Genomic DNA, 22,701 nt, shown 5'->3' with positions numbered 1-22,701 from the left:
AGAGAGAGAAAGACAATAGATGAACAGTTTTGAACAAATTCATTTATTCCGAAATAAAAAAGAAGCGAGAGAGAAAGACAGCTAGCTATATTTAGTTGTATTTTTAAAAAAAACTTTTACTTTGATTTGGCTAAATAATCTGGCTGTAGACTGTAATGTGTAATTGTAGCTAATGGGTTTACTGACGCGTTAGTTCTAGTAGCTATGTTGACTATGACTTGACAATGATGTAGGCTGTGTGTAGTGGTTATAAAGGTCATGATATGAAGGCTTGGCTTGGAAAGGTTTTTTCGGCGCCTCAAAGTCAAGCGAAGGGAAAAGGTGAGAGGAGGAGATGCATAGATAGTTGCGAGAAGGAATTATATATACAACGAGCAACGTGATGACACTGTTTTTATGTGGCTGCTGTGAACGTGAACTGTGTTTGTGTGTGATAAGGGGTGTATTCATTCCGCCGATTCTGTTGAAAACAAATGCTTCAACGGAAGCAAACGAAACGAAACTGAGATAAAAAATACCTGAATTTGTCCAATAGAAATGTACATTTGCAACTGTTGAACTAATGATTACTGTCAGGATCAGCTAGATGCAGGCAAGAGTCTGCAAGGTGGTATTAATGGTGTCACTTTCTGTCACCTTAGGCACTCAAAATCCTCTATGTTGTAAACTTACATTCATAGGCTAAGTTGTAGAAACCTCATGATGGGCACAGGGGAAATTCGAGTATCATGTAGTAGACTAAACCTGTTGATGTTACATTGAGCTGGGTTAATGGAATATGAATGACATTCATCCAATATGCTGTAATAGAAATAAGGCCATGCTCATAAAAAAACTGAATCATCCTCCCTCATCTGAAATGGCACCAACCGCCACTGGTTGGGTGGGGATGATGGAAGACTAGAGAATAGAAGAAGAGAAGAGAGGAGGAAGCTACTAGATTGAGATGCAGCCCAGGGGCAGTCTCTTTGCAGCCAAAGTCCCGTTTTAATACACGCACTCACGCACGCGTACATCCTCCCTTCCTCCACTGTCCTCCGTGTCTAGGAGCGCCGTTAAACTGAAAGCCTCTCGCCCATGGCACGCGACTGATGGGATTCTGGCATGCTTGATCTGTTCCCATCATTATAGTTCGTGTTATTTTGTTGATGACGGCGGATCGATCGGTTTGATTGGCAGGTAAAATCGGATTATTTGATTTCATTTTATTATTAGACACGTTTATAAAAACATTGCATTTGAAAATCAACTAGGGCTATTGTCCCGAGGGCGTCCGGGAAGGATAAATAATGACCTATATCCTATTATCACAGGGGCTGATAAGCACATTTCATGTAAATAATTCAAGCATATTGTTTTGCTACGGGCAGCTCTTTGTCTCATTCCCCCTCGTGCGCATTTATCGACGGAAAGCCGTATGACGTGATTATTATAGTCTTATTGGATAGAGAGCCTATAATATGATAGGCTTACATGATATATTACTAATAGGCTACTATAACCTAAATGAGCCTATGTTCATCTGGTGCGTTGGACATGCTTATCTATTTTGAGGCTATATTGTTATACATCTTTATCATAGAAAATATGACTCCTTGAAAGCGACTCCAAACTGTATCTTTAATCAGACAAGGGCACCAGCCAGCCCACTCGGTGATGTTGCATGCTGCGCATGTTTACGCGGCCACTCTATTGCGAGCCCTACGCGTTCAAACCAGGCCAGCCATCTGACTGTGCTTAATTAGACCTTGTGTGTGTGTGTGTGAGAGAGAGAGTTTACTGTTAATTTCTGATTGCTTATTTCACTTTTGTTTATGATCTATTTCACCTGCTTTGGCAATGTAAATATATAGTTCCCATGCCAATAAAGCCCATGGAATTGAGACAGAGAGAGAAAGAAAGAGAGAGAGGAGAAAGTGTGTGTGTTTTTTTGGGCAGTGGCCATGCAGGATGTGGTTCTAAAGGAAATTCCTCTGTGAGCAGGGTTGGGAACTTGAGTCTGTCCTCAAGGGCACTGTCCACAAACAAACAACCCTTAACCCTCCCAACCCGTAAGCACTTATGTAGATCTGAACAGATTGGATAGGTATAAGCAATGCCTATAAGAGGGCAAGGTGGAGCTATTAGCTCTTCTATTACCCTATAGACTAGACCCCATCTATATTTTACTGTGGCGTCTGCGGCCTGCCTGCTCCCTATAGATCTCCCAAGCCGGATCCACTCCCAGAGCAACAGATCCCAGGCCAGATCCCAATAGATCAATATTAATCTGCTAACACAGTTGGCAGAGAGCTCAGAGCTGCCCCTCACTGCTGTCTACACACTGTACCAATGTGTGTGTGTGTGTGTGTGTATGTGTGTTTGTGTGAGAAAGGCGGAAGGATGGACTGGGAGAGAAAGAGGGGAAGACAGAATGGGAGAGGGACATAGAAAGCCAGAGGGAGAGAGAAAGCAAAAGAGAGGAGGCCTCTCCAAAGTGATGATCCCCAGTGTGGGGAGTGTAACCGTGGTGATGGCTGGCTGGGCGTCGGCCTGACTGGCAGGACTGATAAACAGTTCAGTTAGAGAGAGAGCGGGAGGAGGCAGGAGAGGGGGAGGGGGAAGGATGGAGGTGGGTGCCTGAATCTTTAAGGAATGGTTTAAAAAAATCTGACAAACAAGTGCACTTCAGAGAGAAGGTGAGGCAAACCAGAACCTAGCCAGGGAGAGGGGAAATGGAGAGAAAGGGGAGTAAAGAGATTGATGGGAAAGGAGGGTAAGAGGATGAATAGATCCTTCAGCAGAGGAATTCATCCCTCTACCCCCACTCTCCTCCTTCACTCGCTCTCCCTCTCTCTCTCAACATTTCTCTCTTTCTTTAACCCCTAGAGCCAATGTCCGATCCACAGTGCAAATCTAATTAGCAAAATACAAAAATCCCCATCAAAATCCGTTGGTTTAAATTAGAGATATCTATTTTGTTGCATTAGATGCATCAATCCACCGCATCCGCCGATGTCGCCCTTCCGTGTCTGCGGTGAAAGGTGGCAGAGCTACAGCGGTGTTTTTCAGACCACGAGACATCCTGAAAATTGGTCTTCTCACGAAAACGTCTGTAGCGGCTGAACGGTTTGGCCTACAAAATATTATGACCCCGTCTAATGGAGTCTCTCACGAAGACGTACACGTTGGTTGTTTTGCTCTAGGACAAACACAAGCCTCACAAGCCTCATCTGAAGATACAAGTTGAAAAAATGAATGGAATATATATGGAAGTAGTTTATTGCTTAGAACAAAGGGTTAAAAAGGTGTAAAAAAAAACATGTTGTTTCCTGATCTTTCTTTTTTCTCTCAGATATAGGACACTTCACAACAAACTTCCTTTACATTTTTTTCTAGACTATCTGTTGTTCCATGTAGTGAATCTGTTATTCAATAGGTTTCGATGGGCTAATAGCAGTAAGGCCAAATTCAATGTTTCATCAAATATTTTTTGTATATATTTTTTTTATACATTAAGGGGTCTTAAAATAAAAAATCACATAGCTAAATGATCCTTGGTATGACCATCTTAAAATAATTCCATATGTTAACTTAGCATGCCAAGGGAGTCATCATGCACAAACAAAAATTAAAAGAGCAAAATATTTGTATAAAAAACATAAAATAATTTTGTGTTTCATAATTTTACTTCAATTCGCAGGATGCTGAATGTATCTCATCGTAGAAAGCATCTGAGCGAGCGAAACATCGCTGTCTCTGTATGTGTAGGCGATTCTATCTGAGTATGACATTGTTGCTGTCGGTAGCATTGAATGCAAGGGAAGTCAGCGAGCATTTGGCCTCCCTTAGTAAAAAAAAGTATAAAATAACAGCCAATCAGCGTTGAGCTAAACTGAATGAGCTCAACTGTGAATGGTCATGGCGCACCAAAAACAAAGTGTCAAGGGAAGCCATTTTGGATTTGGCGTCACTCCAATCACATTACATCAAGAGCAATACGTCATTGACAGAAACAACTTGAATTGTTGCATCTCATTGTGCTTTGTGGACAGAAGTTGTTCTCCTGTTTTGTGATGAAACAAAGGTGTGGTTGAATTTATTCCACGGTGTCTTCTTATTGTCTCGGCCTTAGGCCTATGTATCACGGTCGATAGGCATATGAACTAACAGGTTATAGAGCAAACAACGCAATTATCACAACACATAGGTTGTAATATGGCTTTTTGTTTTCTGGCTAGACTTCCCCAGTGATTTTACCCACGCACCGCCACTGAAGAGAATCTTTGTTTTCATCACATACAGCCAGAGGGTGCGTGTGTCACACTATGTCGAGTGACTATTGAGGGCAGTGGTTTTGGGCTGTGTGTGTGTGAGACTGTGTGAGTGGGATGTTGTTGTGAGGAGCTTGTGGATGCAGTTCACAGTGGCAACAATATCCTCCATCAGAAAGAAGGGCTTTATGAATCTTGATCCTTATCTACATCACTGAGTTGTTCCGCTCCTCCTAACCTCCCTCTATTTTCTCTCTCAAAGCCATCTGGTTTAAACCACAGGAGAGATTTTCACCATCATGCAGAAGGTAACACACACACACATACGTCTTCCTCTGTGTAGGTGGAGGGAGGGGTTAGGTATGATTTATAATGTCTGTGTGTAGGTGGAGGGACGGCCAGCCCCGGGCAGCATATCCTCCTCCTTGCGGGGTCCAAGTGCTCCTGGCTCACCCAGCATCATGGTAAGAGAGAGACACACACACACACACACACACACACACACACACACACACACACACACACACACACACACACACACACACACACACACACACACACACACACACACACACACACACACACACACACACACACACACACATAGCACCAACACACACTTTCTTGCTCTTCCTCCAGGCCCGTGTGAATGACGAAGTGGTGGAGTACAGGGATCTTGCTGCTCTGCCCAGAGATAAAAGTATTCTACAGGTAGGGTCTGTGTGTATGTGCATGGTGTCTGTGGGGGGTATGTGTGTGTGTGCATGGTTTCTGTGGGGGGTCTGTGTGTGTGTGCATGGTTTCTGTGGGGGGTATGTGTGTGTGTGCATGGTTTCTGTGGGGGGTCTGTGTGTGTGTGCATGGTTTCTGTGGGGGGTATGTGTGTGTGTGCATGGTTTCTGTGGGGGGGGGGGGGGGGGTCTGTGTGTGTGTGCATGGTTTTTGTGGGGGGTATGTGTGTGTGGTTTATTGGTGCATGTGTACGTGCGTGTTTGTGATTCAACGCTGTCTGTGCTATTCTGTAGGTGGAGAGACCAGATTTGATGACCTACCAACCCCACCTCACCTTCTCACCGCTAGACGCGCCGCGTACGCCCCGTAGAGAGGTACACACACACTTCGTGTTAGAGTAAGTAACTCATAACGGCTGTATAAAAAGGGGGGAGAGTGGGATGTGACTGTGTTCTCCTCTTCCTTCTCCAGAGATCCCTCTCTCCTTCCTCCATCTCTCCTCCTCCCTCTCCTGAGGTAAGACACTTCTGTGACCCTCTCTCCCTCTCCTTCTCTCCCCCTTTCTTCCTCCCTTTATTTCTCTGTGTTGGGTGGGTCTTTCTTTTAATCCAGTTACCCAGCAGTAGTAACTCTCTTTCTCTCTCTTCTCTCTCTCTCTTCTCTCTCTCAGCTGAAGGAGTATAGAGAGGGGGGAGGGTCTCCAGGAGGTTCCACATTGCAGCTCCGAAAGACAGCCACCCCTGTACAGCAACACTTCCACACGCCAGGTACACACACACACACACACACACACACACACACACACACACACACACACACACACACACACACACACACACACACACACACACACACACAAACAAACACACATCTACTTTTCTTCTGTGTTTTATTTTAGATAATGGTGCCAACATCTACAAGAAGCTGCCAAATTTTAAACAGGGTACAGTATATTTGTTTGAGATTGTGTGTGTCTGATAATTCTAAGAGTGTGTGTGTGTGTATCTTTGCGTGTCTAATTCTTTCTCTGCCTGTCTGTAGAGGTCAGCAAGCAGCACGTGATGGCCAGCATCATCCAGTCGTCTATGTTCCCAGCAGCTCAGAAACCAGACCCCAACCTGCCCTCAAAGATAGAGACAGAGTACTGGCCTTGTCCTCCTTCACTGGCTACTATGGGTAACGCGCGCACACACACACACGCACGCACGCACGCACAGACACACACAGACACGCACACACACGCACACACGCACGCGCGTGATTGGAGAGGTACTGGTAGTGTGTGGTCTAATCTCTCCTGTTGTTGCCACAGAGATCGAGTGGAGGAGGAAGAAGGAGGAAGAGGAAGAGGGGAAGGATGAATTTGAAGACCTGACTGATGACGCCAAGACACTGCAGGAGCAGGAGCTCCACAAGGTAACCCATCCCACGGAGACCGTCTTATAAGTGCTTTCATAACGCCTTTTCAGCTATGTATAATGCATTATAATGCAAAACCCGTCTTCACTAGTCAATATGTATTGATTGATGGTGTGTATGTCTGCATGCACGTGTTTGCGTGTGTGTGTGTGTGTGTGTGTGTGTGTGTGTGTGTGTGTGTGTGTGTGTGTGTGTGTGTGTGTGTGTGTGTGTGTGTGTGTGTGTGTGTGCGCGCGTGCGTGTGCGCGCGTGCGTGTGACGTGGGTGTGCCAGATCAAGTCTAACCTGGGCAGGCTGATCCTGAAGGAGGAGAAGGAGGAGAAGGAGAAGGCTCTACTTGGCATTGGACGCAGGAAGACTCAGTCACTGCCAGACAGAACACACATGCACACCAGTAAGTTACAGTCCAGTGTGTGTGTGTGTGTGTGCGTGTGTAAGAACCTGATTCTGATTGGTTGCTCTGATTACTACAGGTTCCTCCTTGAAGTCCTCCTCCCGCTCAGGTCTGACCAGGGTGAGTATGTGTGTGTGTGCGTGCGTTGCAGTAGGTGTATGTGTGTGTGTTTTTGGTTGATAACTTACGCGTGTTACCTCTATGCAGATGCAGTCAGCAGAGTTCGCTATAGAGGGGGATCAGGGTAGAGCAGGTAGGCTATTAGCATGCGTTACAAAAGCACTTGTGGTAGTGAAGTTGGGGCCACACAAGCAAGTTCGCCAATATATATATATTTAAGTCTATATTTATGTATGAATATAACTATTTCACTCTCCTTTCTTTTGTCTCTCCCTGTCGTGTTGTGCAACTGAAGAGGTAAGAGGTTAGGCCGAGATTCATTTTGATATGCGCTAGATCTGTGTAATAGCATGCTTGACCTTTAAAGGCAATTTCTAATTGAACCGATGTCTTCATTGTCTACAAGCACGATCCGATTGAATCCCGGGCGTGTTTTCAAAGCGACTCTTCCCTCTGCTCAAGTCATATCTATCTACCTATATTTCACTAACGGTGTGTGTGTGTGTGTGTGTGTGTGTGTGTGTGTGTGTGTGTGTGTGTGTGTGTGTGTGTGTGTGTGTGTGTGTGTGTGTGTGTGTGTGTGTGTGTGTGTGTGTGTGTGTGTGTGTGTGTGTGTGTGTGTGTAGAATGGAGAGGCACCGCGGGAAAGGATGGACAGAGGAAACTCACTGCCAAGTATGCTGGAACAGACGGTGAGCACTAACACGCACTATGCACACAGACAAAACCCCACTAAAATCACAGTGAAATTTCTTTAAAATACTAAATTCTTTTCCATAAAAAAAAAAGACCCAGCCAACACTGTGTTTTCTCCTCAGATCTACCCATATGAAATGCTCATAGTCACCCATAGAGGGCGCCGCAAGCTTCCGCCGGGCGTGGACCGTACCAGGCTGGAGGTTTGTGTGTGCATGTACAGTTGAAGTCGGAAGTTTACATACAATTAGGTTGGAGTCATTAAAACGCGTTTTTCAACCCCTCCACAAATTCCTTGTTAACAAACTATAGTTTTGGCAAGTCGGTTAGGACATTTACTTTGTGCATGACACAAGTAATTTTTCCAACAATTGTTTACAGACAGATTATTTCACTTATAATTCACTGTATCACAATTCCAGTGGGTCAGACGTTTACATACATGGCTTTAGAAGTTTCTGATAGGCTAATTGACATCATTTGAGTGGATGTATTTGTGGATGTATTTAAAATTTGTAATTTTTTTATTTTTAATTTTACCCCTTTTTCTCCCCAATTTCGTGGTATCCAATTGTTGTAGTAGCTACTATCTTGTCTCATTGCTACAACTCCCGTACGGGCTCGGGAGAGACGAAGGCTGAATGTCATGCATCCTCCGATACACAACCCAACCAGCCGTACTGCTTCTTAACACAGCGCGCATCCAACCCGGAAGCCAGCCGCACCAATGTGTCGGAGGCTACACCGTGCACCTGGCAACCTTGGCTAGCGCGCACTGCGCCCGGCCCGCCACAGTAGTCGCTGGTGCGCGATGAGACAAGGAGAGCCCTACCGACCAATCCCTCCCTAACCCGGACGACGCTAGGCCAATTGTGCGTCGCCCCACGGACCTCCCGGTCGCGGCCGGTTACAACAGAGCCAGGGACTCTGATGGCACAGCTGGCGCTGCAGTACAGCGCCCTTAACCACTGCGCCACCCGGGAGGCCCAACTGTGGATGTATTTTAAGGCCTACCTTCAAACTCAGTGCCTCGTTGCTTGACATCATGGGAAAATCAAAAGAAATCAGCCAAGACCTCAGCAAAAAATTGTAGACCTCCACAAGTCTGGTTCATCCTTGGGGGTCAATTTCCAAACGCCTGAAGGTACCACATTCATCTGTACAAACAATAGTACGCAAGTATAAACACCATGGGACCACACAGCTGTCATACCACTCAGGAAGTAGACACGTTCTGTCTCCTAGAGATGAACGTACTTTGGTGCGAAAAGTGCAAATCAATCCCAGAACAACAGCAAAGGACCTTGTGAAGATGCTGGAGGAAACAGGTACAAAAGTATCTATATCCACAGTAAAACGAGTCCTATATCGACATAACCTGAAAGGCCGCTCAGCAAGGAAGAAGCCACTGCTCCAAAACTGCCATAAAAAAAGCCAGACTACAGTTTGCAACTGCACATGGGGACAAAGATCATACTTTTTGGAGAAATGTCCTCTGGAATGAAACTAAATAGAACTGTTTGGCCATAATGACCATCGTTATGTTTGGAGGAAAAAGGGGGAGGCTTGCAAGCCGAAGAATACCATCCCAACTGTGAAGAGCGGGGGTGGCAGCATCATGTTGTGGGGGTGCTTTGCAGCAGGACGGACTGCTGCACTTCGCAAAATAGATGGCATCATGAGGGAGGAAAATGATGTGGATATATTGAAGCAACATCTCAAGACATCAGTCAGGAAGTTAAAGCTTGGTCACAAATGGGTCTTCCAAATTGGCAATGACCCCAAGCATACTTCCAAAGTTGTGGCAAAATGGCAACAAAGTCAAGGCATTGGAGTGGCCATCACAAAGCTCTGACCTCAATCCTATAAAAGATTTGTGGGCAGAACTGAAAAAGCGTGTGTGAACAAGTAGGCCTACAAACCTGACTCAGTTACACCAGCTCTGTCAGGAGGAATTCACCCAACTGAAATAAATCATTCTCTCTACTATTATTCTGACATTTCACATTCTTAAAATAAAGTGGTGATCCTAACTGACCTAAGACAGGGAATTCTTACTAGGATTTAATGTCAGGAATTGTCAAAAACTGAGTTTAAATGTATTTGGCTAAGGTGTATGTAAACTTCCGACTTCAACTGTACGTATGTCATTTGTGTGTTACTACTGAAATGTGTTAGTTTGTGTGTGTGTGTGTGTTACTAAGTGTTTGTGTGTTCTCTCCTCAGAGACACCTTTCTCCTGAGGACTTTGAGCGTCTGTTCGGAATGCCCATTGCTGAGTTCGACCGCCTGTCGCTATGGAAACGAAATAATCTGAAGAAAAACGTTCAACTTTTCTAGCAGGAAGTGACCTTATCCGTCAGACAGGAAACAGGAACCGCTGCACTGCCTAACGAAGAATACCACACAACACCAAACTATCACTCCCTAACTATCCATATCACATACTAACTTATCCTATATCATATCGTACACATATTCTTCTATCTGTATGTTCCTTCGTATCCTTTAGTCGCCACTAGCTTTACTATAGAGCATCAGTATAGAGACAAGCCTGACCCTAACCAACCCTATCATTTGCAATGAGAATCTCCTAGTATCTACTGCCTCCCTACCCCCATACACAGACGCAACCGCCTACACACACAATACATATTATGGCTTTAATACACTCAGAAACTGGAAATATTATTTTCATGATAAATCCATGTACATTATCATAGATCTTGTAAATGTGGTTAATGATTGATCGATTGGGATCTTTGTCTTCTGTAACGTATAAGTTCTTAATTCATGTTAATGTGTTACCCAAGATTGAGGTTGACCAAGAGAGATTATATCTTTGTCTCACAAAACAGTAGAGCAATCTTTTTTCCCCGTGGAACATCAGAAATGACTAACATTCCAATCCCACATCGAACCAAGGACCAGACCCATAACCCCTACAGTGTATATGCCGAGTTTAGAAAATGAATAAAATATGAATAAAATAAAGCTGTGTTTATTTTTTTTGTAGAATGCTAAATGTATAAAAGAAAAACTTGTTTTCAACAAATTCTACAAGTTAACAAAATTGTTCCTTTTCAGTTTTTATTGAATGGAGTGATACATCTACAGAAATCAGAGGCCTCGCAGTACAAGTACTTGACAAAAAAAAAACATATATTTTTTTTATTCAGCTATTAAGAAAAACCTTGATTAAACAATCTCTGTACATTCTGTGAGATATGTTGAGGAGCTGGAACAGAAGTCAGAAACAAAATGAGGCCCCGGCCCCCCTCTCCCACCCCCTTACATACAGTACACCTCCACAACACCATTCTCTATTAACGCCCCCCTCCCCCACAACCAAAAACCCACACTCCAAACAGCCACTCGTCTCACCTCCACTTAGTCATCATCCACCTACTCCCATCCTCTCCACACACAAACCTTTCACTCATACATCTTGCTCTCTCTCACACACACACACACACAATCTTCAACTCCTCCACTGGTAACCAACTGACATCTTCGCAGAGTCAACTCTCATCTTTACTTACCCCCCCCCCCCTGGCTGATCTAGGTATAACGCCTAATTCTACTTTTCGTAAAAATAAAAAAAATAATAAAAACAAAGTCAAAATCACATTGAGAGAAGGGAACATTTATAATGTACATATATAATATAAATGTCAATACTCTGTCACACTATCATTGGCATAAGAAAGGATGGATTTAATGCAATGGAGGTTCCAATCGATTATTCTTTTTTACTCAAGTGCTCTTGCTTGCTCTTTTTGGGTGGGACACAAACAGACACGGCAAATGTACTTTAAACTTTATCTTAGGCACCATAGCGTAGGTACTTCATATTTTAGGTACCATAGCCGAGATACTTTATATCTTAGATGAGTAAAGACCTTTATATGAGTTACAGCACAGGTCTTCCTTTGCCAAGCACACAAAGTAGTAACAGATAAAAATGTGTTCTGAATATTATCCCAAATATCAACTCAAAATTACAAAATGGATTTGCCTTTTATTTAATACGGCAGTGAAGCCCCAGCCTAGGGCCAGTCTACATAGAAATGTACATTGTATATTGAATCGTTATGTATCATTTATAGAAATGTACACTGTAGATTTAATCATCATGTGTCATTTGTTCAGATCCACTTTTAAACTGATGACATTAGATTCATTCTAGATGAAATAAATAAACATGATGTTGGACTGATTCTCTGGAGGCCAAGTAAGAAAGACCCATCCTACTGCCCCTCACAGAGAGAAGAGAGGGAGAGGAGGAAGAGAGGGAGAAAAGAGAGGAGAGAAAGAAAAGGAGACGAAGAGGAGAAGAAGAGGGAAGGGGAGACAGTGAAAAAAGAGAGGACAGAAGAGAGGGAGAAAGGCACAAGAGAAAAAGGGAGAAGAGGGAAAAACAGAGGGAGAGAGTGAGGGAGGTGGGCCAGGTGTCTAGGCCTGTGTGTTGGTCCCGTTCTTGTCGGGTGGGGCGCTGGCTGTAAGGTTGTTGGAAGGGGGAGGAGCATCTTGGCGGGGGGGCATCCTCTCATTGACCCTGTCCAGACCTCGGGCCTCCTCAAAGGACTGGATCTTATGCTGCGGGTTGAACCCTTGGATGGCTGGAGGAGAGATGTAGAGTTTAGCATCAGTGCAGGAACCCAACACACACCACAGTTGCAGGGTATAAAGAGGGTAAGGGGGATACAACTCTAGGTTGGGATGATGCTGGGTAAGGGAGGTATATGGGTAAAGAGAAAGGATAAGGTACTAGGTAGTGGTCATAAGTATAGTCTAATATGGTAATGTTAGGTTGCTAATACATGATAAACTAGTATAGTTTAATATGGTAATTTAGTCACTAATACATGGTAAACTAGTATAGTCTAATATGGTAATGTTTACCATGTATTAGTAACTAAAGTAGTATAGTCTAATATGGTAATATTTAGTCGCTAATACATGGTAAAGTAGTAGAGTCTAACATAGTAATGTTTAGTCACTAATACATGGTAAACTAGTCTAATATGGTCATGTTTAGTTGCTAATACATGGTAAAGTAGTATAGTCTAATATGGTAATGTTAGGTTGCTAATACATGATAAACTAGTATAGTTTAATATGGTAATTTAGTCACTAATACATGGTAAACTAGTCTAATATGGTCATGTTTAGTTGCTAATACATGGTAAAGTAGTATAGTCTAATATGGTAATGTTTAGTCGCCAAAACATGGCAAACTAGTCTAACGTGGTAATGTTTAGTCGCTAATACATGGTAAACTAGTATAGTCTAATAGGGTAATGTTTAGTCACTAATACACGTTAAACTAGTATAGTCTAATATGGTAATGTTTAGTCGCTAATACATGGTAAAGTAGTATAGTCTAATATGGTAATGTTTAGTCGCTAATACATGTTAAACTAGTATAGTCTAATATGGTAATGTTTAGTCGCTAATACATGTTAAACTAGTATAGTCTAATATGGTAATGTTTAGTCGCTAATACATGGTAAAGTAGTTTAATATGGTAATGTTTAGTCACTAATACATGGTAAAGTAGTTTAATATGGTAATGTTTAGTCGCTAATACATGGTAAAGTAGTCTGATATTTTATTCAAATGGCACTCGCCAATCTGAGCTCTTTGTTGCAGGTGCATGGTAACATGAGAAAAAAGAAGAAACCTGCACACTGCTCTTGCTAGTATCACTGTGATACTAGAAAGAGCAGTGTGTGGGTTTCTTCTTTTTTTCTCAGACGAGAGAGGTTTAGTTGTTAGACTTGGTGGTTAGAGGTAAGACACTTACTTCAAGAACATCAAGGCAGCATGGGCAAACAAACGAGAGAGATTGAGACCAGGTGGAAGAGAAAAAGAGGGAGTGCAGGGGAGAGAACGAGGGAGTGGAGGGTAGAGAAGGAAGGAGTGGAGGGGAGCAAACTGGCATAAACAGTCTGATACTTTAAGGTCAATAGCCTGATATTTTGTGTTGCTAGTTAAGCTAACAAAAAAAATTAGAAACACTGTTTACATGGTGGTTATGTAGATCAATACTGACTAATGGGCAACATTTTGTCCACAAAACTGCACTTAACCCTGTTAAAAAAATACCTTAAACCCCCTAAGGTTGATGTCCCCGCCCCCGGGGAAATCAAATTAGCATAATAAATAAGCTAGAGACGTTAAATGTTTTTTTGTTTTTTTTAATCGATGCAACTCAATCCACCGCATCTACCCATGTCGCACTTCCGCATCTGAGGTGAAAGGTGACAGAGCTAGAGCAGTGTTTGTCAGACCATGAGACATCCCGAAAATTGGTCTTCTCAAAAAATCCTCTGTAGCATCCGAATGGGCCTACAAACTATTATGGAAAGATGAGACTCTCACAATGGCGTTCTCCATTTTGCTCTACGACCTCCACAAGTGTCAGACTCGGCTGAAGTTGGTACAGCTGATCTGCCAACTTCTGTCTGTAAGGTCCGAACCGTTTGGTCGACAAACTAATACGACCCCTCTGTGCAAAGATGACTCTCACAAACATGTACATGTAGGTTGTTTTGCCTGGGGATGCCCACTGGCCTCAGAAGATTTGTCTGTAGGTCCCCGGTACCAGTTGACAAAAATGAATGGAAGTACAGTATATATAGAGACTATTTAATGCCAAAAATATGGGGTTAAATTCATGTAAACATAAAAAAACAACAAAAAAAAACACTTCCTGATCTTTCTAATATCGCTCCGATATAGGGGAGACACTTCAAAACAAACTTGATCTTTTTGGAACTATCTGTTATTCAATGTTTTTGTATAGGCTAATAGCAGTAAGGCCCAAAATAATAATTAATAAAAAAACGTTTTACATATTTTTGGGGGTTACTTCAAGGGGTCTTGTTGGGGAATAATCAGAATTAGTTGATAACATAGGTAAGATGTTTTATATTCATCATATGTTTGTAAGTTACTTCTCATCAGAATGTTGTTTTTGTATAATACTGTGGCGGGGTTGCAGTATCTGTTCTATGTCAAGACTAAGTTACTTGGGCCGGACAGAGGGGAGAGGTCAAGCGTGTATCTCTCGGCTCCACAATGTCTGTGTGCCAGTCAGTGTGTCTCTGTGATCTTGTCAAGATAGGATTGATTTGATACATGGCTGTTGATATGGAGGATTTGTTTATGGTTCTGAGTTCTGAGAAAAGAACATAGTTTAGGAGACAAAGCTGAACGATAAATTATGCCTATGCTGTCTCACTATGTGTGTCTTTCCTATAAAGGATCTCAGTTGAAATGAGTAATGGACTCTCAGAGAATTCATTGATAGACACTGAATTGATCTGAGAGTCACAGGGTTGTGATAGAGCTCATATAATTAAAGATGGACTTTGTGATAACCAACTCTGACTTGTGTGTGGTTTGCTCTCATGATTTGGTAAATAGAGGACATTTCCACGACAGTCTTAAAATTTCAAATCACATAACCAATTCCATATATCTTAGTAGAACCCCCCCTTAGTCTCTGATGGGTTGAAGGTAGAGTTGGTAATATGTACATAAACAACAATAAGCTCAAACTTTGAGGAGGGGAGAGAGAGAAAGAGAGAGAGAAAGAGATGACAAATGACTTGCGTACCTCGTGCCTCTTCTGCCTCTACGGTAGCTGTGTAAGCGTGAGTAGTAGAGCCATGCCCAAAACATACAGAGAGAGAGTGTTAACATTACCAACAGAACCAGATCAGTGAGTAATCAATGCATTCAGAGAGTGTTAAACATTATATATAGTCAGTGAATTATGTTTTCAATGCATTCAGTGTTAAACATAATCTATAGTGAGTTACACTACATGGTCAAAAGTATGTGGACACACCTTCAAATGAGTAGATTCGGCTATTTCAGGCACACCCCTTGCTGACAGGTGTATAAATTCGAGCACACAGCTATGCAATCCCCATAGACAAACATTGGCAGGAGAATGGCCCGTACTGAAGAGCTTAGTGACTTTCAACATGGCACCGTCATAGGATGCCACCTTTCCAACAAGTCAGTTTGTCAAATTTGTGCCCTGGTCAACTGTAAGTGCTGTTATTGTGAAGTGGAAACGTCTAGGAGCAACAACGGCTCAGACACAAAGTGGTAGGTGACACAAACGCACAGAACGGGACCACCGAGTGCTGAAGCGTGTAAAAATGGTCTTGTCCTCGGTTGAAACACACTACCAAGTTCCAAACGGCCTCTGGAAGCAACATCAGCACAACAACTGTTCGCCGGAAGCTTCATGAAATGGGTTCCTTGGCCGAGCAGCTGCACACAAGCCTAAGATCACCATGCACAATGCCAAGTATCGGCTGGAGTGGTGTAAACCTTGCCGCCATTGGACTCTTGAGCAGTGAAACACGTTTTCTGGAGTGATGAATCACGCTTCACCATCTGGAAGTCTGATGGACGAATCTGGATTTAGCAGATGCCAGTAGAACGCTACCTGCCCCAATACATAGTGCCAACTGTAAAGGTTGGTGGAGGAGGAATAAGCTAGGCCCCTTCCAGTGACAGGAAATCTCAACGCTACAGCATATGACATTCTATACGATTCAGTGCTTCCAACTTTGTGGAAGGCCCTTTCCTGTTCAGCGTGACAATGCCCCCGGGCACAAAGCGAGGTCCATACAGAAATGGTTTGTCGAGATCGGTGTGGAAGAACTTGACTGGGCTGCACAGAGCCCCAACCTCAACCCCATCAAACACCTTTTTTGATGATTTGGAACACCAACAGCGAGCCAACCCTAATCGCCCAATCAGTGTCCGACCTCACTAACGCTTGTGGCTGAATGGAAGAAAGTCCCCACATCTAGTGGAAAGCCTTTCAGAAGAGTGGAGGCTGTTATAACAGCAAAAGGGGAACAACTCCATATTAATGCCCATGATTATGGAATGAGATGTTCGATGAGCAGGTGTCCACATACTGGCCATGCAGTGTATGTTATCAATGCATTTAGAGAGTGTTAAACATCTATAGTCAGTGACTTGTTATCAATCCAGTCAGTCAGTCAATGATCATTCAACCACATCCCCAACCTCCCCCTGCCCTCTCCCCTCTCAACCCGACACAGGAGTACTAGGATTTACAGTGACAGTCACACATACACCCAGTCACAGTGGTTAGTGCAGAAGGAGTGCAGGAATGTTTTTGGTTTAAGAGCTTGATCGAGGTTTAAATATATTTTTGTCGGTTAAAGGAGAATGTGGATTAGGGATTGCTGTGTGTGAGTGAGAAGTAGTGTGCGTTCTGGGAGAGAGAGGGAGAGAGTGATTTAGTAGTGTGGGTGTATGAGTGTGTGAGTCAGAGAGAACGAGAGAGGGGGGGGTGATGAAGATTTTGTCTGTTGGTGGGTTTGAGTGCAGGCAAAAGAGAAAGCATGATGCCATAGTAATTCAGGTTAGAGTGTAGGTGTATGTTTGTGTGTAGGTTTAGGTGTGTATACGTACCGCTCTCCAGGGTCTGCCGTCCTCCAGACAGAACTCCTACAGGCAAGGCCCCAGTCGGGGTCAGCCCCTTCAGCTGTAACACACTCTCATTCTCCTCTCTGTCAACACACACAAATTCCATTTTCAAATTCAAAAGCATGGTTGTTACAAGGGAGGCACCGTAGAAAGATTGGATTGAAAGCTGAACCTAACCAAGGCCAGATATAATCTGTATGCAGGTCTTTCATCAATACTGTCTGTAATGGTGTGCCCCAGGGCTCTGTACTTGGTTCTCTCGTATTCACTATTTATATAAATAATTAAGGCAAAAATGTGCAACTTCACTTTTATGCTGATGATACTGTTATTTATTGTTGTGCCTCGTCTCTCACAAAAGCTTTCCAGAACATGCAAACTGCTTTTTATACGGTTCAACATATCTTGTGTCAATTGAAGCTCATCCTCAATACTGACAAAACTAAACTAAACTAATGGTGTTTTCTAAAGTAAGAAATAAATCTCTGAACCTTTCACCCATTACTACCTGTCAGGGCAAGGAGATTGAGACTGTAACCTCATATAAATATCTTGGAATTTTAATTGATGACGGCCTCTTAAAATTGAAGTTGTGATTTTAGGAATAAGGCCTGTTTTTCTTTTGAAGCCAGGGGGCTAGTATCAGCTACATTCATGTCTTTACTAGACTATGGGGATATTTTATATATGAATGCTACCGCTCAGTGTTTGAGATCAATTGACACCCTTTACCATGGCACTTTGAGATTTATTTTAAACTGAAAACCCCTTATGCACCACTGCACCAGGGTTGGCTGGCCTTCTCTAGTCACTCGTAGGCTGTCACTGGTATACTTTTATTTACAAAGCCATTTTGGGTTTACTACCATTTTATTTGGCTATTTATATTGTTCAGAAATGTGGTGGGTACTCTCTTTGTTCGCAGGACTTTATCCTGCTAACTGTTCCAAATGTCCGAACTGAATTTAGTAAAATGGCTTTTATGTACTCTGCGCCATCGTCTTGGAACGCCTTAGAAAATACTTTTAAACTGGAAGTCCCGATTGGTATTTTTAAATCACTGATGAATGATCTTGAGACGGATTCCCTGACCTGTCAATGTTTTTTTAATTTGCTGTTTTATGATTTTGTTATACTCTTGTGAATTCTATGGTTTTTACTAGATTACTTGTAGTGTTTCGTGTTGTCTGTCTGTAATTGTGTAATGACTTGGTGCTGCCTATCTTGGCCCGGAAGCTCTTGAAAAGAGATTTCAAATCTCAATGAGCCCTTCCTGGTTAAATAAAAGGTAAAAATAAAATTTTAAAAACCTTTATAGAGGTTGATTACGTCATCAATAAAACCATACAGAGACAAACACACACTTACCGGAGTACAGAAAAGACGCGGGCCATCTTCCCGATCGCTCGGATCTTATTCCTGATCACCTCCTTCCTCACAGCAGAAGTTCCAGCTGAGAGAGAGACAGAGAGCGGAATGGGGAGAGAGAGAGAGGGGGGGGTAAGGGACTGGTGAAACTAAAACTACCCATCATAGTCACGCACATCACGACACACACTGGCAGTGTTCAAGAGCATCAAAACTCATGGGTAAATTGTGATCTATAAATATTATTGAGTAGTTATTTATGATGCTAGATCAGTAGATCAGTCCGTCTCGACTCTCCTTTAAAGTCGAACATGCGTGCACCCGCACAAACACAGCTCAGCTGATACTCAGCTGGCATGTGGCATCAATAGAAGCTTTGATAAGGTATTGTTCAACAACAGATATTTAAGACTGAATAGTGTGATTTGGCCACGCTTTTTATTTATTTATTTATTTAACCTTCATTTAACTAGGCAAGTCAGTTAAGAATAAATTCTTATTTTCAATGATGGCCTAGGAACAGTGGGTTAACTGCCTGTTCAGGGGCAGAACGACAGATTTGTACCTTGTCAGCTTGGGGATTTGAACTTGCAACCTTCCGGCTACTAGTCCAACGCTCTAACCACTAGGCTACCAGGTTGTGGTTTTGACTTGGATTCCATTTTTATGTTTTGTCACTGGCCTACACACAATACCCCATAATGTCAAGGTAGAATTGTTTTTCAAAATTGCTAAAATGTCTTGAGTCAATAAGTATTCAACCCCTTTGTTGTGGCAAGCCTAAATAAGTTCAGGAATCACAAAATGTGATTAACAAGTTACGTAATATGTTACATGGACTCACTCTGTGTGCAATAATAGTGTTTAACATGATTTTTGAATTACTACCTCATCTCTGTACCCCACACATAGAATTATCTGTAAGGGTCCTCAATCGAGCAGTGAATTTCAAACACAGATTCAACCGCAAAGACCAGGGAGGTTTGCCAATGCCTTGCAAAGAAGGGCACCTATTCGTAGATGGGTAAAAATAAGAAAAAGTAGACAGTGAATATCACTTTGAGCATGGTGAAGTTATTACACTTTGGATCAATACACCTACAGTTGAAGTCGGAAGTATACATACACTTAGGTTGGAGTCATTAAAACTTGTTTTTCAACCACTCCACAAATTTCTTGTTAACAAACTGTAGTTTTCGCAAGTCGGTTAGGACATTTACTTTGTGCATGACAATAATTTGTCCAACAATTGTTTCCAGACAGATTATTTCACTTATAATTCACTGTATCACAATTCCAGTGGGTCAGAAGTTTACATACATCAAGTTGACTGTGACTTTAAACAGCTTGGAAAAATCAAGAAAACTATGTCATGGCTTTAGAAGCATCTGATAGGCTAATTGGAAATCATTTGAGTCAATTGGAGGTGTACCTGTGGCTGTACCTTCAAACTCAGTGCCTCTTTGCTTGACATCATGGGAAAATTGCCAGAAGAAATCAGCCAAGAACTCAGCCAAGAATCAGCCAAAATTTAGACCTCCACAAGTCTGGTTCATCCTTGGGAGCAATTTACAAATGCCTGAAGGTACCACGTTCATCTGTACAAACAATAGTACGCAAGTATAAACACCATGGACCACGCAGCCGTCATATTGCTCAGGAAGGAGACGGGTTCTGTCTCCTAGAGATGAATGTACTTTGGTGTGAAAAGTGCAAATCAATCCCAGAACAACAGCAAAAGGACCTTGTGAAGATGCTGGAGGAAACAGGTACAAAAGTAACTATATCCACAGTAAAACGAGTCCTATATCGACATAACCTGAAAGGCCGCTCAGCAAGAAAGAAGCCACTGCTCCAAAACTGCCATCAAAAAGCCAGACTACGGTTTGCATCTGCATATGGGCACAAAGATCGTACTTCTTGGAGAAATGTCCTCTGGTCTGATGAAACAAATATAGAACTACTTGGCCATAATGACCATCGTTTGTTTGGAGAAAAAAGGGGGAGGCTTACAAGCCGAAGAACACCATCCCAACCGTGAAGCACAGGGGTGGCAGCATCATGTTGTGGGGGTCCCCAGGAGGGACTGGTTCACTTCACAAAATAGATGGCTTCATCAGGAAGGAAAATTATGTGGATATATTGAAGCAACATCTCAAGACATCAGTCAGGAAGTTAAAGCTTGGTCGCAAACGGGTCTTCCAAATGGACAATGACACCAAGCATACATCCAAATTTGTTGCAAAATGGCTTAAGGACAACACAGTCAAGGTATTGGAGTGGCCATCACAAAGCCCTGGCCTCAATCCTATAGAAAATTTGTGGGCAGAACTGAAAAAGCGTGTGCGAGCAAGGAGGCCTAAAAACCTGACTCAGTTACACCAGCTCTGTCAGTAGGAATGGGCCAAAATTCACCCAACTTATAGAGGGAAGCTTGTGGAAGTCTACCCAAAACGTTTGACCCAAGTTAAGCAATTTAAAAAGGCAATGGTACCAAATACCAATTCAATGCGTTAACTTCTGACCCACTGGGAATGTGATGAAAGAAATAAAAGCTGAAATAAATAATTCTCAACTATTATTCTGACATTTCACATTCTTAAAATAGCGTGGTGATCCAAACTGACCTAAGACAGGGAATTTTTACAAGGAGTAAATGTCAGGAATGGTCAAAAACGGAGCTTAAATGTATTTAGCTAAGGTGTATGTAAACTTCCGACTTCAACTGTAGTTACTACAAAGATACAGGCGTCCTTCCTAACTCTGTTGCCGGAGAGGAAGGAATCCGCTCAGGGATTTCACCATGAGGCCAATAGTGAATTAAAACAGTTTACTGGCTGTGATAGGAGAAAACAGAGGATGTAGTTACTCCACAACACTAACCTAATTGACAGTCAAAAAAAGGAAAGGAAAGCTTGCAACATCGTTTACAACAAGGCACTAAAGTAATACTGCAAAAAATGTGTCAAAGCATTAGACTTTTTGTCCTGAATACAAAGTGTAATTTTTGCAGCAAATCCAAAACACATTACGGAGTACCACGCTCCATATATTCAAGCATAGTGGTGGCTGCATCATGTTGGGTATGCTTGTAATCGTTAAGGACTGGGGAGTTTTTGAGGATAAAAAAATAAATAATAATAACACAATGTAGCTAAGCACAGATTCAGCTGGCATTACACACTTGGCTAAAATAACACTAGTTCTGTTGTCATAACTTTCATACATGGTGTCCAGGGCACAGCTGGGAGCTGAGGGGGGTCTATAACAAGTGGCAACAGTGAGAGACTTATTTCTGGAAAGGTAGATTTTTAAAAGTAGAAGCTCGAACTGTTTGGGCACAGACCTGGATAGCATGACAGAACTCTGCAGGCTCTCTCTGCAGTAGATTGCAACTCCACCCTCTTTGGCAGTTCTATCTTGGCGTAAAATGTTGTGGTTAGAGATGGACATTTCTGAATTTTTGGTGGCCTTCCTAAGACAGGGCTCAGACATGGCTAGGACATCAGGGTTGGCGGAGTGTGCTAAAGCAGTGAATAATACAAACTTAGGGAGGAGGCTTCTGATGTTAACATGCATGAAACCAAGGCTTTTACGGTTACAGAAGTCAACAATGATAGCGCCTGGGGAATAGGAGTGGAACTGGGGGCTACATGCCTGGGTTAACCTCTACATCACCAGAGGAGGAGTAAGATAAGGGTACAGCTAAAGGCTATAAGAACTGGTCGTCTAGTGCGTTGGGACAGAATAAAAGGAGCAGATTTCTGGGCGTGGCAGCATAGATTCAGGGCATAATGTACAGACAATGGTATGGAAGGATGTGAGTACAGTGGAGGTAAACCTAGGCGTTGAGTGACGATGAGAGAGGTTTTATCTCTGGAGGCACCAGTTAAGCCAGATGAGGTCATTGTTGATGACAACAATGCTGTTTTCACATTGCAACTTAGTATAAATCCAGTAGCGTTCCATAATTCACTAGTAGTTTGTGTCTGTTACATCTGCAAACAGCTAGTTTGTCTTTTCTTAGCAAGTTGGGCCTAAATCGTTTTAGCTGGCTGGCGGGCTGGCTAGCTAATAAATGTACTGAGTCAGAGCAAACGTAATTAGCTATACAGCCTGATAATACCAGTGATATAGACCTAAATCAGCATGTTGTTTGTGCAACAGTACCTTCTAAATCAAAGAGGAATATGCAAAGAATTAATATGTTAGCTACATGAACTAGCT

The 22,701-nt window shown here is 42.6% G+C and overlaps 2 protein-coding genes across 7 annotated transcripts in view; one reads left to right on the top strand and one right to left on the bottom strand.

Annotated features, from left to right (window-relative positions):
* Positions 1–1,005: 1,005 nt before the first annotated feature.
* Positions 1,006–10,608, top strand: LOC139408815 (dematin actin binding protein). 4 transcript variants are annotated; one of them, XM_071153161.1, is made up of 16 exons: positions 1,006–1,179; positions 4,516–4,561; positions 4,640–4,717; positions 4,893–4,964; positions 5,279–5,359; positions 5,457–5,501; positions 5,656–5,752; positions 5,884–5,928; positions 6,027–6,161; positions 6,298–6,401; positions 6,678–6,798; positions 6,878–6,918; positions 7,006–7,051; positions 7,543–7,610; positions 7,737–7,817; positions 9,841–10,608. In XM_071153161.1, exons 2-16 carry the CDS (start codon positions 4,553–4,555, stop codon positions 9,952–9,954), a joined length of 1,137 nt encoding a protein of 378 aa, XP_071009262.1. In that variant the 5' UTR covers positions 1,006–1,179; positions 4,516–4,552; the 3' UTR covers positions 9,955–10,608. The 4 variants fall into 4 exon arrangements, 3 of the variants coding, with proteins under 3 accessions (XP_071009262.1, XP_071009263.1, XP_071009264.1); XM_071153162.1 differs by lacking the exon at positions 7,006–7,051 and having other exon boundaries at positions 7,545–7,610; XM_071153163.1 differs by lacking the exon at positions 4,640–4,717 and having other exon boundaries at positions 1,051–1,179.
* An 86-nt stretch (positions 10,609–10,694) lies between these two features.
* Positions 10,695–22,701, bottom strand: part of LOC139408825 (protein phosphatase 3, catalytic subunit, gamma isozyme, b) — a 28,091-nt gene continuing 16,084 nt past the window's right edge. The window contains exons 10-13 of one of the 3 annotated variants that reach the window (XM_071153185.1): positions 18,475–18,559; positions 17,092–17,189; positions 15,242–15,268; positions 10,695–12,236 (exon numbers count right to left, since the gene is read on the bottom strand). In XM_071153185.1, the coding sequence (XP_071009286.1) occupies positions 12,070–12,236; positions 15,242–15,268; positions 17,092–17,189; positions 18,475–18,559 (377 nt within the window). In that variant the 3' untranslated portion in view covers positions 10,695–12,069. The remainder of the gene's footprint in view (positions 12,237–15,241; positions 15,269–17,091; positions 17,190–18,474; positions 18,560–22,701) is intronic. The other 2 variants (XM_071153186.1, XM_071153188.1) reach the window with 2 other exon arrangements.

Source organism: Oncorhynchus clarkii, chromosome 5 (genome assembly GCF_045791955.1).
Source record: "Oncorhynchus clarkii lewisi isolate Uvic-CL-2024 chromosome 5, UVic_Ocla_1.0, whole genome shotgun sequence".
Classification (NCBI taxonomy): Eukaryota; Metazoa; Chordata; class Actinopteri; order Salmoniformes; family Salmonidae; genus Oncorhynchus; species Oncorhynchus clarkii.
The sequence above is the reverse complement of the archived record's forward strand: the minus strand, read 5'-3'. Positions and strand labels throughout refer to the sequence as shown.